A 17466-nucleotide genomic window follows, 5' to 3' on the forward strand; every position below is an offset into this window, starting at 1 on the left:
TTATGTTGTACCACAAAACCCTACTGCCTCTGCCATTTCTATCCATTATTTTAGCATTCCATCAGCAACCATTTAATATCCTGCTCCACAAGCTGCCATCAGTCTCACAGATGAAATGGCTCTGGTGAGCAGACAACAAAGCAATTTTTTCCCCTCTAAGAACTGATGTAATGCAGGGAGGATGCATGCAGGGACTTGAATAGATACAATTCAAGTTCACAGGGATTGTATATATGATGTGGAAGATGGAGATGCACAATGGGAACATCAGTATGGTCAGCTGAAAGAAATGCTGGCTTTTTGGAAAGGACTGCTGTTCTTAAAGCTCTCAACTGCTTCTCTTGAGACTGAAGGCTTTATGCAAGTATTCTACTCCAAGTGTTGCCATTGCCTCCTTCTGAACCGTTACATTTTCATGACCTTTCTGAAATTATTCAGAATAAAGCCAATTAAGGGTGAAGGACAGAAAAGCACAATGCGGGGTATGCAATCTCACAGCTGAAGCAGAAGAGAACTCTCAGAACAGTAATCCATTCCGGAAAGCAAGCACCTCCTCCACCTGATAAGGCTGATGGTCCTCTTTCTGCAACTTCATCTGCCATACCACCTATACTGTCCCTATGAATTTATACTGTATGTCAAAAGCTGCCCTTATATTAATTTTTATGGGGGAAAAAAATGTTTTGCTATCCATCACATTGCTAAATGACATACTGTTTGGGAATACACCCTCAGTGGATAACATGGTATGTCTGTACATATTTAGAGGGCTGCCTTGCATTTTTCCTGAAAAATTAATTACACATTAGTGAAATTCTTATCTCAAGCCATAAACACAGGAGAAGCAGACATGAAGAGAGGAAAGTTTCATTGGTGAAATATGAAAATAGTGAACCACCTTTAACACTTCCTTTATAAAAAAAAATACATGAGAGCATTTCATATGCATTTGACAACACAAGAAAAATTCACTTACAGGTTGTATTGTTTGGGGTTTTTTTAACCATACATTTTACTTTAAAACTATAAAACTCTTAGGATAAAAAATAATTTACTCCAAAAACAGATAAAGTAGAATTAAGTTCAAGAATTAGGCTGATATTCACACTCTATTCATATGCCTTTTTCTGATGCCATGATCCATCTCAAAATATGTACAATTCTAGAAGTGACAAATCATTGGTGTGACTGCATGGCTGATCTTCACTTCTGTAAGGAAAACCAAAGATGAAAAAGTCACACCATTGAGTGATACCACCTTTTCCACCTGTGCTTTCAGAAGAAATCCAGCAGCCAAATGATGTACTCAATCTACAAATGTTTTCATTTTATTTTTTCAAATTTAAATGGTCTTACTACTAAACAATTAACTTTATCTTTTAAAAGTGTTTTCCAAGACACCTGCTAGCTGAAAACAAAACTGAAAAAATAGTTTCCCCAGTACTTGCTACACCCGAGAACTTTGTTTGCTAATAATAATTCATCCAGAAGTCTCTAAAAATATTTAATTCCAGCAGCATTTGTTTTGCTGTTATTGGTATGCACAATGGGAAATTCCAAACTACTTGCTTTTGAATTTCTAGTTTTCTAATACGTGATCAGTACTTCTTTTTCATTAAAAGAAACCCCTCCTAGTTAGTGATTTTAGTTATCTACGTATTCTCTTGGTTATTACATGTAATGAAGCAGGTAAAACTTGTAACTTACTTGATATTATCAATTCTCAACTACTGCAAAGTACCAAGCTGACATTTTTAGAAAAGCAATTGTCATACTCTCACTGTGACGTTTCAATGGTAAGCACGGAGTCTAACATTTTGTAAAGTGAAGCTAGAACTGGCTTTTCCCCTCACATACATCACAATACCACACCGTTGCTTATAATGCATTTTACCACAACACCATGAAATAGGTAGAACAAGGCTTGTCCTGCTAACTAGTCAGCCAGGGCAACTAGTTACATTGGAACAATAAGACAAACTTTCAGGCATACAAGCGTTTCCTCAAGCTGGTGTGTCCAAAAGCTTGTCTGATTATGGTCAGACTCCTAAAGATATTTCCCCATGACAAACCTTGTCTGGAAGTCATAATGGCCCTGCAAAATACCACCCTGAGAAATCAGTGTATTTAACTCCAGAAAGTCAACAGCTGTGCCTATAGTCCAAGATTAATCATATCTGACTGCCTCACAACACAACAGGAAGAACAGAAAGAAAAATTTCGCACATCTTTTGCACAACGGAAATCCTAGAGCTAGACAAAAATGTTATAAAACACATTTATTCAAGAGTGCTTATTAAGTATTGAAGTTATACTGTTATGAATGTCAAATTCAAGCCTCTGTCTCCTGTGTGCTTTCGCTCAGTATGCCTCATACACCAGCTTTTCAGGATACATCAGTTAGTACCTCCTTGCAACATGCCTTTTGAAAGTTTCTTCAGGCAGAGGCAGAAACTGGAAACAAGACTGTCTGAAATTTAGATATTGCAATTCTAGATCTTAGGTCAGCTGCATCTATTCCAAGTTTAGGGTTGGATATTAGGACAGCATAGAAATATTCCAGGTACAGCACATCATGAAAAAAATAAATTGGATAGAAACCCACTCATTTATAAGCAGATCTTATTGTTGAGACCATTATCCCAGCTGCTCCAGTCTACAACACTGTCCCTGACACTTTGGTGCAATGCAACAGATGCTTTGTACAGTGCCATGGCACATACAAACCCAAACTGGTTTTGCTCTTTACTTCCACTGACACAGTTTCTCAAGAAGTTGAATTAACCCTGGAGAGCTTCTAGCAACCCAAATGTTAAAGCCTTTTCTCCAAGATGCTACTTCTCCAGTGAGCTATCATTAGCAGGGAAACACACAGAGGCACTTGGGAATGCCAGAGGTGTGCATGAATGAACACCCACAAATAAGTCAGATGAATAGTACATTCTGCAATGACCTAATCAAAAAGGCTGTACAACTATTGTATTTGGTTCCAACATCATGTCTTAATTATGCCTCTGATTCACAGCACCTCAGTTTGCTTTTTGTTCAACTTTGCCATACATCAAACCAATTCAACTCATTAACTTCACCTACTTTTTCATGCTTTAAAAATCTCAGTGAGCATGGAGATGTCCCAATCATTTCCCACTCCTCAAATCAAAACCTATCGGGAATCCTGACTAGTATTAGACTGGTAGGATGGCATCAACAGCAGAAGTTTAAAACTCGCATTACCTGACATCAGTGTGGATACTCCCACTGTCAGCATTTCCTACAGACTCAGTATCTCTGTGTCCAAAGCATGCTACTGTATAAGAGTGCTAGGAATTTGAAATTTTCCCTCTTCACCTTTTTGATTAACGCTCATTGCCACAACCCTATCACTGTCCTAAGAGGACTAAAGATGTTCATAAAACAGCACATTTGGTACTTTTACATTTCCTGGGCTAAAGATAAGAAAGCAATGCGCAAAAGCTTGCATATGCCGAAGGCAGGGGAGGGAAGCATCAGAGAGGGCAGATGTGCCTGCAGAACTATGAACACATCCCAGCATGGGCAGTTGGGTCTGGGCATGTGGACAGGGAGGACAGGAGGGAAACCTCAGGAGAAAGGAGAAGTTAATTGACTTCAGGCAATCCCACTTTGCAGAGGAGTTTGGCGAGCAATGGAAGATCTGCAGAGATCTCCAATACAGCATCCTATTAAGGAATTCGACCAGACACCATCCAGCAATCAGCAAGGAGCATTATCGGTTCCCCACAGAGGACTCACGCTGGAAGACTTCTGTGTTTGCTTTCAAATGGTAGTCATGGTCATTCAGCATCTTTTTAATCCCCAATTACACAGAAGTTGCATTACCGTGCCATCTAGAAGTTTCTGTCCATGTCCAGACAATAATTAAGAAGAGCAGGTGTCCCCCCACTCCCTTAAAATGTTTATATCCTAAGTGTAAGACAAGGGCAGTAAAATCAGTTTCTAGTTGTTGGTTGAATGAATAGTCATACTGTCTCCAGTGGTCACATTGCAAATGAAAGACAATTTTCTTATCTGGAGTTAATATTTCTAAAGAGCATGGGAAAGATAAGTCTGTCCTGAATATAAAATTGGGCTGCATGATTTTGCAAGTGCAAAGTAAGCAGATGGGCTGGGTAGCAGGAGAGCTGTGTCACTCACTCAGTGGGTACTGTCCAGATAGCACATCAACACTTCTCCTGAGTTACACCCATCAGAGCTCTATGCTTTGAACTGCAATTCAGCAAGTAAGCTCTTAAATTATCCATAATTGCTTATTTTGTTCGGATTTTTTCGTTACTTGTTTGTTTGTAAAAGACTAGCCAGGCTGTCTGGGAACAGCTTGGCTGCATCATGGACTGAGAAGTAAAGCCCGACTATCACAGGAGGGGTAGCCCACAGTGTCAGTTTTAGACAGCAGATGGCCAGGAGTAGAGAAAGCTTCCAAGCACATGGTATGCCAAAACTGCAGCAATTTTCTTTTTGTCAAGCAGCTTCCAGAAACACAAGATGTAGCTGAACCTCTTCACGCTGGCCAAGATTAAAATAAGAGAGCATAGTAGAATCCCACAAATTACTACTGCTTCCTAAAAATATTTAGGCTGCACAGTCTAAGCGAGATACTGCATGACTACAGCAGCTTCCTCTCCAATATTGGCTAAGAAATTAGAGATGAAGAAAACATGACTGCATTTGCAATGTGTGGGCATAAGCAGACCAACAGCAAGATCCTGTTCTACCTCAAAGACACACCTTAACTTGACGGAAACTGAACAACTGGGCTAAAATGAGGATTCACATCAAAAGCATTTCAAGAAGTTGCTGAAGATGCACGTGCTACACATGTAATGAGTAAACACAACACGCGAAAGTACCTAGAAATGTATACCAGACCCCCCCTCTCATAAACATTGGCCATTACTATATTCTTTTAGTATTAAAAAAAAAAAAAAAAAAAAAAAGCAAGCCTGACAGTTTTCCAGCCACCTAGCTGGCAGCAAGATAAGGAGTTTCATACCTTTAAATTGTGACTGGCTCAACTCCCATCCCAATTTTGTGATTTTAAAAAAACAAACAAACAAACAAAAAATCAATAGCAACTGGATAAGCCCAACATAGACTGCATAAAAAGAAACTGTGATGTCATTACTGCTGCTGGTAGACAGAAGCCAAGACCAAGCATTTGAATGACAGCATCTTGGTCCACAGTTTCAGCTAGCACCAAACAATAAGTGGATATGGACGAAAAGAGTTGTATCTTTTCGTTTCAGACTGGTGTCTTAGAGAAACACAGACAAGGTGGAAGACTTGCAAGGCTTGTGCTGCCTCTGTTTTGTCGCAAGGAAAATTAAGTCTAATTTATAAGCACTTTCCTTAACCACCCAAACCCTTTTGTGGAGGTTATTTGAATTTGTCAGAGAAAGACAGGATAAACAAGATCCATGCAAGGAAGATTTGGTTTTGAGAATTTGTACAAGCCCTTCCCCGCTTTGTCTTAACAGATTTACTGGAAAGTTATAAAAATGAAAAATGAAACCCAAAAAGACTTACCCACAGATTTCAGGAAGCTTCCACAAGCTTGTGATAGAACAAGGCTCTGACAGTACAGCACAACAGAAAGCCCTACTTGTCCCATCCACCCCAAACCCATTTCCAACTCAATGGCCTGCAACTGCAAGTTACAAGCTCGCAGTAAGTCTGCTGTGTCACAGCAGCTCTGCTCCTCCAGCATCCACCACCTTTTATCTAGTCGGTAGCCTCAGATATAGAGCTTCACTCAATATACAGCTAGGTTTAAGGATTTTACTTCCACAGGTATGTGCCATCCTGAAACAAGTACTATCTAAAGTAACATGTTCTTTGAGAGTTATTTCCAGATATAGCTTCTCTCAAATTCACTGTCCTTCCTCAGAAAGAAGCTAACTTGCCTTCTTTTCTGTGTCCTGTTATAAAAACCGTCTGTCAAGCAAGCACTTTAGTTCAAGATAATAGAAGTACAGTAAAGCAGGGATTCTATCCAACCCTCATCTGCAAATAGCTCTTCCAGGAAAAAAAAGAAAACAAAAAACCAAAACACACCATCCACCTGCTTGAAGATCAAATTGGTTCAAATGTTTAAGAGCTATAACTAGAAATAGCACTTTAAACTAGAAAAATATTTTTCCAGTTTAAACTGCAAAAAGAAATTTGGAAAGACCAAACAACTAGACATCTGGCCAGGAGTTTGGGGTTATTGCATAATTCAGCGTTTGCAAGTACCGCCATAAGAAGTGGCCAAGACCTCCCTCTGAATACCATTTAACAAGTGACATTTGCAACCCAGACATTACTTAACATTATAGTCTATTATTTTCTCTCTCTGCAGTTGCCTTAAAACAAATAGCTGGTTCAAGTGAGCAACAGCATGAGCAAAGAGCAAAAAAAAGAAAACAACATACAAACACTATTTTTCTGCAGAGCACACAGTGCAGTAGTCCATCACTGCTCACCAATTCCTATAGCTCAGGCTTTGAGACCTCAACTAAAATAACTGAAGGCTCACAATTATATCTACAGCATGAATTTTCATTGCTGAGAGAGGATAGGTTTTGCCACGACAAGTGTAAATGTTTCTGTATTCTAGCTGCCATGTTGGACTGATGAAGAGTTGCTCTGATCTACTCAACAACCTTCACTGGAGAACCCTAAATCCGAATATAATCTAATTGCACAGGGAAGTTACCATTCCCTACCAGCTGCATGCACTGATTCTGTATACTCACATTCTTGCATACAAGAATTTTAAAAAAGAAAAAAATTTAAAAGAAACACAGTAGTTCTGCAGAAACTTATTTCTGAGTAACAAGATGGCATGTGAACCAGTAGTGGAGTTCAGGAGCAAGACTCAGTCCTGACAGTTACCAATTCATTTGCCCCTTGCACCAGGCAAGGTTGAGGAGTTCAAGAAGCAAAGAACAGGAAAAGAGTTTTTAAATGTTTGGGCAATAGATTTGTACTGAGCAAAATATACTTGCTTCCACTGCAAGTACAACTCCCACAGACACAAAAATATGCTTTTTTTTTTTTTTTTTACCTCCTGTATTCAGCAGTGTATTTAACCTTGGAGCTGTCAAGCTCCGTCATGAATAATGAGCCATGACAACACTCCAAGTGATCCTTGGAGAACAGACCAATTTTTACTATATGCTACGCAAGGCAAAACACTGTTATCATATTCCCATGGTACTGTACCTGCTTTGAAAATATACAGTAATGTGGCCATCAAGAGGAGACCACAAGTAAATACAGAAAAAATAAGCTACTTCCTGATATTTCATCACCTACAAACACAGAACGAGCAATAAAATATGTAACATCCTAATGGTTCCTATTTAAAAATATACCAGGACTGAGAAGGAGATTTGTCTCACTGAATATGCATTTCACACAAACATTCCACAGCTGAGGAACATCTGCATTTGAAACAACCCATGGTGGCTACAGTATGAAGAGAGAGCACCCTGCAGGTCTCGCATCACCATGCTCCGTGACCTCTAGCAGATGAGCATGAACATGGGACAGGAGGGCAGCCTCTGCCCCAAGCAGCCCCCCGATGCTCTCAGAACAAACATACCCACCCCTCACCCATACCCGTGGCACTGCCAGAAAGTATAGGAAGAAACTGAGTTGCTTGAATGACTGATTGAAGCTTCTCTACACCAACACCCTAACCATGCCAAGGCAGGTCTCTAAGGCAGCACAGCACAGGTGAACAAGCAATGGCAAAAGCCATTTCTGCTGTGCACCTCCCAAGCTTGAGGGGAGGAGGAAGACAAATAGATTCATCTAAAGAAAGAAAAACTAGGAAGAAACAAGTTGAAGATTTAAACAGGCATTCACTTCTCTCCTAAACAACAATGGAGGTTTGTGGTTCCAAATATCCCTTAAAAAAAAAAAATCATCACCAGTTCAGAAAATAAATACTAATTCATTAAAATGAACCTGGAAAACATGCATGTTCTCTAACAGACCCAAGCATCAAGCACCTGTTCTGTGTTTCTGCAAAGCGAAAAACAAATATATCCTTATTCCTGACCTGTTTGCAACAAGGTATTTGTTCACAGCTTTGTAGTGGGAAAAACTTGCCTTTATTTCTGTGCCATTTCCTAGTCTCGTTGCCACAACCAAAAACACAGTGCATCACTTTCCCCTCTCTGTAGGGGCACCACTTTACTTACACTTCAGTTTCAAAAGTTACTATAAACTATGGGAGTTTTCAAAAAGCTCTGGAGAACAGGAAAGCAGCAATGTCAGACAGTAGACGCTCGCCTTTCCTTAGGTTGCTAAGTTTGCAGTGTCAGACATCAGAAACCAGTCCTGAGCACTCTGAGGAGTTTTAAGTGCTAACCCATCTCCTTCCCACTGAACTGCTGTTAAAAACCAAGCCCTCTCCTGCAAGACTGGATGGCTCTCAGAGAGCCAAAGTCAGAAAATCTCTTGAGTTCTTGTCTATGGTTGAAGCTGGAGAAGAGCCTCTACCACTGAAGCGATAACATAGTTACACACGTGTCGTGGTTTAACCCCAGCCGGCAGCTAAGCACCACGCAGCCGCTTGCTCACTGCCCCCCCCACCCCTGGGATGGGGGAGAGAATCAGGAAAAAAACTCGTGAGTTGAGATAAAGACAGTTTAATAGGACAGAAAGGAATGAAAAACAATGATAATGATAATAATAATAATATGACAATAGCAATACTAAAAGAATTAAACTATACAAAGTAAGTGGTGCACAATGCAATTGCTCACCACTCGTTGACCGATGCCCAGTTAGTTCCCGAGCCGCGATCCCCCCTCCCAGTTAACTCCCCCCAGTTTATATACTGGGCATGATGTCATATGGTATGGAATAGCTCTTTGGCCAATTTGGGTCAGCTGTCCTGATGGTGTCCCCTCCCAGCTTCTTGTGCCCCTCCAGCCTTCTTGCTGCCTGGGCACGAGAAGCTGAAAAATCCTTGACTTAGTATAAACACTACTTAGCAACAACTAAAAACATCGGTGTGTTATCAACATTCTTTTCCTACTAAATCCAAAACACAGCACTATACCAGCTACTAGGAAGAAAATTAACTCTGTCCTAGCCGAAACCAGGACAACACGATAATGTATTTATTGACAATTTTAGTTTTCCATTCGGGGGGGTATAGCCACCCATACCCCTCCTCCACCTGCTCTCCTTCCCCTCTACTCACCTCTTCCACATACAAGGCATTTCACAGCTACTCACATCATACTACATCTCCCCTTCCCCTGCAGCACTCCCAAATCAGCACGACCCATGCTATCACCACACACAGCATTACCACAATCTCCGGTTCAAAACAGTTCTGCTCTTAACAGAGGACTTACTCTATACTCAAAGTCCCCCAAATTACATGGACGGGAATTTTCTTTTTAGCATTATAGTTAAAATGTCCTCAGCCCTCCGCATACACCGTGTCAGTTTCTCCCACTCCCTCATAATGTATTTCCATTTATGCCCCACATCACAGCTCTGCACATTTAGCAACTCCATTCCCTGCTAGCAATATTTGGCAATAAGATCCCTTTAAAGAAGGCTAATTACAGATTTTACTTGAACAGAAATTGGTACTGGGCCAATCTGTAAGCTCTTTAATAAGCTTTCAAACTTCACTTCATGCCAGGCAAGACTTTGTTCTCCACCAGGAGCAGCGATATAGCTCTAAAAGCAAAGGTGGAAAGCTTGCCACTGCAAGAGGACGAGGGAAGGTCACCACTTCTTCTTGCAGCACTGCACCTTCTCCATGCGAGTCTTTCCCTGTAGATATGCTGCCCGTGTTTCACAAAAGCAAAACTAAGGAAGCCAGTTCAGATACCATGAAAATAATGAAAAGTGTCAAAAAAAAAAGCCCCGGCTGACAGTTGTACCAGAAGAGGAGCAGACCAGTATGACAAAAAGTGGGTCAAGGACTCAAAAACTAGGAATTGATAAAATTAAGGATGCATAGTCACGTGCATGCATGGAGCGTGGCATTTTCTGAGAACACTCGTGTGAAGATGGAGTTCCAGTTTTCAAAGGGATGGAGGAACCCCAGGCAAAGTCTCTCAAGCACCTCAGTATCTAGTCCCATATCAGGCCAAATGTTTTCTGCCTGTATATACCAGACTTAGCACAGAAAACAGCAATCCCACCTGTGGATGTTTCTCTCCACCATTGTACTGCTGCCACTTTTGCTCTCTGTAAGCTGTGCCCACAACACCTCATGAAATCACATTTCAGCTGGATCATTTTTCTGAGGGGAATTAACACAAGACTCTGCAAACCGCCCTCCGTGCTACCTGCCTCATAACTAGGGTGGAAACTGAAAAGGGTAATTGATAAAATGATGGTCAACAGAAAGATGGTCCTGTTTTGAAGATACAAGACTAGCACCCAGAAAAAATACACAAGAGCTTTCTGTGCAAGGTTAGACAATCATCATTTTCCACTATGGTCAACGACTACATGGCATCACATGCAGATGTCACACCTGATATACTAAAGTACTGCTGTTGGAGTGGCTGACTGCCCAGAGAGTCCCAGCTAGAACTCGTGGGAACCATGTGCACTGAGTACACAGCTGTCAGGAAGTCTCCAACTGGGAACTCAACCCACAGGCACTTAAAAAAAGAATAGTTATGAGTTTTACACATGTAAAGCATACACATCAATAGTGTCCATTTGACAGAGATTAAACCCATGAATATCTACAACATCCTCAGCTTTTAACATACCTAAAGGTTTTCCCCACTGGGAGATGCCACGCTAAAAGAATGACTTGTGACAGTAGCAGACTTTTCTCCTATATATAGGTGAGCTTTTAAGAGGCCAACAGAACCACTCTTGCAAAAGGGCTACACACCTACTCCCTAGACGCTATTAAAACACATTTTCATCGTCTTGGGGGACACCTTTGGGGGCAGGGAAACAGAGCCACGGTACAACTGCAAAGCTTCACACATTAATTCTGAAAGGCAAACCACAAGTCTGACCAATCCCCAACCCATAAAAGCCGAGAATAAAAGAGTGGCAGGAAAGGAACTATCTTTTTCTAGCCTTATTCTCTGAAGTACCCATGCAGATTTTACTGAAATGTTTGCAGGGCTTCCCAGCTGAAGATAGATCTAGCAGGAAGAACTTAATCTACAACCTCAAGACTATCAAAATACGAGTACCTGAACACAGACTACCATAACAGGAAACAATAAGAAACCTTGGATGTGTTAATAGATGCTCTCATTATTAACACGCACACGCGCTGAGCTTATCAGAATGACAAGGCATTTGAAAGGAAAAGCACTATTCAAATACAGATATTTGCCAGCAGCTGTATTACCACCATATTCTCTAGCTGGTTTTGATTCAACTCAGTGGACATCAAGTTAATCCCACAGGACAGTATCATTCACTTTTATAATAGCTACTGACCTCATTTCTGTGTTTGAGCCCTGCTGTAGTGTCATGACTAAACGTGGCAGGCAACAAATCGCACTCTGTCAGCAGCCAGTGCCTGTCCTTTCTCCTTTCAAAGCTTTCATTCATTTCTGCATTTTTTTTAAAGTCATGCTGCTTCAAAACAGCTGATCCAGATGGTGGATATTTGGATTTCAACCTTCCCACACGGTGATGTGGCTCAAGAAAATAAAAACTGTTGCTACCTGCTGCTGACCTACTTCTTTCTTTAATTTGTTTCCTGCCATATGACAGAATAAACAATACAGTTCACTGAACTAGTCTTCCAAACCTACCCACCGCTATGTAGCAAATATAAAATAAAATCAATAGAGGAAGGAGAGGGAAGGAAAAAAAAAAAAAAGCAGCATGATCCAGTGGGGGGTAGGGGGGAGCAATTCTCACCTCTATCATAGTCATCTTCCTCTATTGCTTTTTCCTGAAGCCTCTGAAGCCGTAAGATCAAGGATTTTACCTACGCAAAGAGAAAAAAGTTAATCATGAAGAAGTCGCATTTAAAAATACTTAGACTATTAATCTCTACATAATATAAATTTAATGAATTACTACATCACTAGAATAGTCCAATTTTGAGAGTTAAGCCCAGCATTTCTTAAGTGGACAGACCTATTTGGAAGTCAGCTGAACTGTAGCTACTTGAGCCAAGCATGGCTTTAGTCCAAACACATAGAGAGAATAACAAACTATTTCTTGAAAAGCAAAAGAGATCATGTGATCATAGGATATTTTTCACCCTTTGAATAAATCAAAGTAAGGATTATTAGAGGATTCTGTCAGCATATCTACTTCTGATCACATTGTACTCTGTGTTCTTGAGCCCATTCTAACAATTTTTTGCCTATATGAGTTTTGCACAGAACAAATTCAAAATTTCCATATGCAAACCACATTTTCTTCTGTAAGTAAAAAGAGAAATACAGTATGAACATTTTGGAACAGGTATACTCATGTTATGCCACAGAAAATTGTGTTCATATGCAGCCAATGAAGTTTCATTAAAATATAATTTAGGTTCATCTATATAACATTGACGTTTGCATTTTCAGAAATGTTCACGCTGCAAATGCTAGATGGGAAAAAAAAAGCAAAACACCAAGAATACCTGTACCACATACAGAGCGCCTTTTCACATCCAAAAAGAAACTCTTACCATAATAAAGTTTTATTTCAAAACTTACTGCCGCTCTTCGTTAACATGACAGGTCTGCACCAAAATTCTAAATTTACTAAAAATTTGTAAGGCTAGGTGCGCATTCAAAGGCAATTACAAGTTTTTACTGTTAGAAGAATTTGCTTAGAAGGTAGACAGTCCTCTCCTCATTGCCATGCCAGCCACAGCCTAACATGGCTACAGTTACAAGACTGAAAAGTGTTTTCTTCTTATTAAATTTATACATGATCTGTACCAAACAAGCCATTATTAGCACTGGAAAAGGTAAGTCTGGAAAAAGCAGCAGAATATATTCTCATAGCCCAAAGCCTGAAAGTGCTTGGGAAAGCATTTTCCAACACAAGAAAATCCATACTTTAGACATTTTGCATTTACAAAAGATTTCACTGCTCCCTGAAACCCTTTCATATTTAAATCCCTACATTTAAACTCTAAATTGCATAGAGAAAAATAGGTATAGCCAGTCAACAACTTAGTAGAAATACTCAGTTATGGTGACTACACAAACAACACACAAATTAGGCAAGACATTTAAATTAATGGTATCCCTTGTAAATATGGTATGTGAAAGTGGACTAGTCAGAAAAGAACTATAAAAAATAAAGCCAGAAAATAATCAAAAAATGCTTGATTAATAATAGGCTATAGGATGCCCCAGGGGAAAAAGAAAAAACAAACAAAAAACAACAGTGTATATACTCCCTTTTCCTCAAGGCTTTTTTTATTTTTTTTTTTCCCCACATCCTGAAACTCCAATCTTTTTTCTCTGAGGCTGGTGAGGAATGTGTAACATATTGAAGGGAGGAGCTCTGAATTCTCACCATAAATTATTTTCTGTATTTTATGTCATACTTTTGATAGAGTTTTAAAGAAGCCTGCAGTAGGAATGATTCAAATGACACTTTTTTCATATATATGATGTATAACAACCATCTATACTGAGAGTACAGCTTTGCTGCTGTTTGCAGCATTTATTCCATCATGCACTCACAGTGGCAGGTCATTTAAAGTCTGGTTGGGTACCACAGCCCAGGCATGCCCACGGCAAACTGACTGATGCTGTCACAGTAAAGTGCTTTCTATTTGCAGGCTGGTAAGACGTTTGGAGCTCAACTAATCAAAGAGCTGCTTCAGCGTGGCATGTCCTATATCTGTTCCATGTGACGATGACCACTTTTTTTTTTTTTAATAAGTACAGAAAAAGCACAATTTTAGCAACTTTGGTATTTGTCTCCTTTTCTTGACTACAGTTGCTTTTGTTCCTTTCTGAAAAGTTTGAGACTTGCTCATTATCATTACAATAGGAAGGTGCTTCAAATTAAACATACATGACTGGCCAACCAAGGGCAAAGACATCTGAGGGCACAAATCCCCAATTCTCCAATTCAATGAATTAATGAATACAGAAAGTAAAGATAGCAATGTTTCTTTTGTGCCTATCAAATAAGCATACTGAAAAGAGACAAAAATAATTTCCTATTTTGATTATGTTATTACTCCCAGATTTGCAGCAAATTAATTTCCCAAACCATCCCAGACTACAGGCACATTGTCATTCCAGGCACGAAGCCAAAGAAATTGCTCCTTGTCAATGTGTGTGAAGTCTGTAAATAAGAGAACCTAGTTTGAGTCCTACACGCATCCTCTATGAAAAGTAAGGATTAGAGAGCATAAGCCCAGGTCAGATGTTACGGAGAGTAAAGTAAGAATAAAAGTTTCTCAACCTTCTGTCTTACCCAGACAGCAGGGTTGTGCAAAGTCTCCCCAGAGCAGATTGTTTCATCAGGCCTAAAGACAATACAGTGCATCTCAGCAGATATGTCTGCGCTGAGAAGTCACAAGAACCTGGGTTTCTGAAAGGCATCCCAGAAACTCAGGGCACTAGTGAGACACTAAAAAAAAAATAAAACCACAACAACAACAAAAAAAACCAAACCCCAAACCACCACCAACAAAAAAAAGCACACCCACACAACACATCACACTAGAAAAACCCCACCACTCACTCAGTGCACCTTGAACAAATTTGTGAAATTCATCATGTCCACTTTAATCTCTGGATTACTGCTTCCTGCATGCACAATAAAGCCAATATTTGGCTCCTTACTGCAGGTAAGCTCAGAATGGTTTCCCTCCAATGACCACCCCGCCATCCCAAAAACTGTGTAACAAAACATGACTGATCCTTCTTAAAAAGTTTCCCCACCCCTCTCCCACAAAGAACACAGTGAATGAGACTGCCTGCATATGTGGTAGGTATACACGTGGGTACACACATCTGCAAAAATGAAAGAGTCCTGACTCAACAGCCCAGTACTCCTCTGGGGTGGAAGGGGGGGGGGGGGGCAGGTTCAATTCCCAGCTGGAGTTAGAGCAGGGACTTGACCTCCATTTTTCTTCGTGCAGGGAGGGTACCCACCTATTAGATTACAGGCTACTCTCATACAGGTGCCTCACTCCAAGAAATCTTTGGCTAAACTTACACATTTCCTATTAAAAAGTTGAGAGTTTTTAAATCACGGTGCTTCAGGAAAAGAGTTCTTACCACCCCCAAATTTTGTACTATATATACTCCAAACTGCAGACAAAACAGCCACCTGTGAAAGAAAATGGTATTTGTTGAATTCAGAACCTAATGTGTGACATCCTAGAAATGAGAGGATCACAGTTTCAGTAGAATATAGGCATAGGGTACTGCAACATCACTTTTTTTAAAGAACCAAAAAGAAAATGAAACCAGTTCTCTCACTTTATCACACAGAGTGCTACTGTAAACCTCTATGAACAAATGCCACAAAAACCATTAATATCCCAACTCCTACATCAATTTGGACTTTGGCACTATAAATGCAAATGTTTCGAGGGCCAGGGGGAGGAATCGAAGACAAAGTGAGGGTACTAACCTTCAACGTACTGCGGTTGCCAAGCAGGCAGTCCTGTAGCACTGGTTCATATTTTTTCATCAAAGTATCCCAGTTATGGTCACTAACAGTAAAGCTACTTTCATAGCCTGAGGTGACAGAAGAGCCAGCAGATGCTGCATCCGAGGAATCTGTAGAATATGAAAATGTTGCATCTGTATCCGAGAGAGAAACAGTCTCACAGTCCTGTAGTTTATCACTTGCTGTGGTCTCTTTTTCATACTCCAAATCCTCACTGGGCCTGGAGAAGCAATGTAAAGCTCCCAAGTGCTCACAAGTTCGGGCCATCTCTTCTGGCTTCTGCAGATTTCCTGTGGTGCCAGGATGCAGAACATACTCAGCTTCCTCAACGGTTGACTTGCCTTCAGCATTGCTTACTCCAGAGGCCGCATTCAGGGAGAGCTGTATGAAGCTGAAACTTGAACTAAAGCTATCGTGTGCACCAACAGAATGAGAAACAACATCTCTGTTTTGATATTCACAGTTGTTATTCACTTCTGTCTGATCCAAAGCATACATGTTTGGGGGCTTACTCACTTTAGCACTGTGGCTTTTCTGCCGTGTACAGCATACAGCAGAAAAATCTCCTTTGCTTGTTGCTGCAGCAGAGTAAACCGCTATCACTGTGTTTTCTGATCGTGGATTCTTGCAACATGAAACATTTTTGCAGCATCCTGGCATATTTCCAGTAGCAGCCAACATTGTTACCCCATTAGCAGGAACTACGGCACTACTCGCTGCACTACAGCATAAGAATTCAAAGTTATTTTGGCATTGTCTGCATAGAGAGCAGTTCTCAAAGTCTCCACAATGCTGCCTGCCATTTTTGAGCTCTTCTGGGCTGAATGGTTTGCAGGCACCCAGGGACTGAAACTCTATCTGTCGCTGAGCTTCTGGCCTCATGTATCCAGGTCTTTTTGCCAGTTTCTTTTTACGAAGAGAGCCTCCAGGCATTAAGTGCTCCTGACCATCTGGGGGAAGGAAAAAAAAGTCATTGAAGTATTTCTGCATTTTTCTAGGCTTAACATATTGTAGCATCTGAAAATAATTGTTTCAGGAATCTCAAACAGCGCACCACTTTCCATTTCAACAAAACAAAGACACTGACCATGCTGCAGATAGAGGAGAAAAGGTGCTGCCGGAGAACACTGTGTGTATTCATTCACTTTCTAAAGAGTTTGCACCTGCTTTTAAGTGAACTCACTAACATAATCACATCCATCAGGACACAAACCTGGGAATGATGAACCACATCATCTTCCTTATTCATAGCACCACTCTGTGCTTTTTCATTCTCAATTTGCTTAGCAGCATGCTAAAGCACAGACCTTGTTTAAGTCTCTCTGATCCAGGATGATTTTCAGACTTACAAGCACATCAAGGACAGGACTGAATCTGCATCAAAAAGATGAAAACCATACTCACAAAGAAATTTTGTGCATGATCTGTTGTTGCTCATGTCCAGTTTCTTGTGTTCATATCCATGTTTTATTAGTATGAGTAAGTGATTCAGATTCTGCTTCCAGAACAGATGCGACTCTGTAACACTCTGTGGCTGCAGATGTCAGTCTAATGAGACATTTTATAAGTTGTCATTTAGATTTACTGTACTACCTATTGTCCAAAATGTAAAGTTAAAGTTTTGCATGCAGGACCATCAGTCCTAGAAAACTAACGCCACCATATGCTTGGTAGCATTACTGCAGTATTAATATCATTAGGAAAGGGGCTCTGCTCAATAGCTCAATTTCCCCATGTATACCTTACTTATACAGATGAAAAGATAAATTTGCTGTTTGCAGAGCAGAATAAAAAGAACCAAGATAAAAAACACAACGAACATTAGAAGTGGGA

At 40.3% G+C, this 17466-nt stretch overlaps 1 protein-coding gene across 1 annotated transcript in view; it reads right to left on the reverse strand.

Moving 5' to 3' along the window:
- DISC1 (DISC1 scaffold protein) overlaps window positions 1-17098 on the reverse strand; it is a 191798-nt gene extending 174700 nt beyond the window's left edge. The window contains exons 1-3 of the mRNA XM_050894209.1: window positions 17038-17098; window positions 15595-16583; window positions 11905-11974 (exon numbers count right to left, since the gene is read on the reverse strand). Coding sequence (XP_050750166.1) covers window positions 11905-11974; window positions 15595-16583; window positions 17038-17071 — 1093 coding nt within the window. The 5' untranslated portion in view covers window positions 17072-17098. The remainder of the gene's footprint in view (window positions 1-11904; window positions 11975-15594; window positions 16584-17037) is intronic.
- Window positions 17099-17466: the final 368 nt, after the last annotated feature.

This window comes from Gymnogyps californianus, chromosome 3 (genome assembly GCF_018139145.2).
Source record: "Gymnogyps californianus isolate 813 chromosome 3, ASM1813914v2, whole genome shotgun sequence".
In the NCBI taxonomy this organism is placed as follows: domain Eukaryota; kingdom Metazoa; phylum Chordata; class Aves; order Accipitriformes; family Cathartidae; genus Gymnogyps; species Gymnogyps californianus.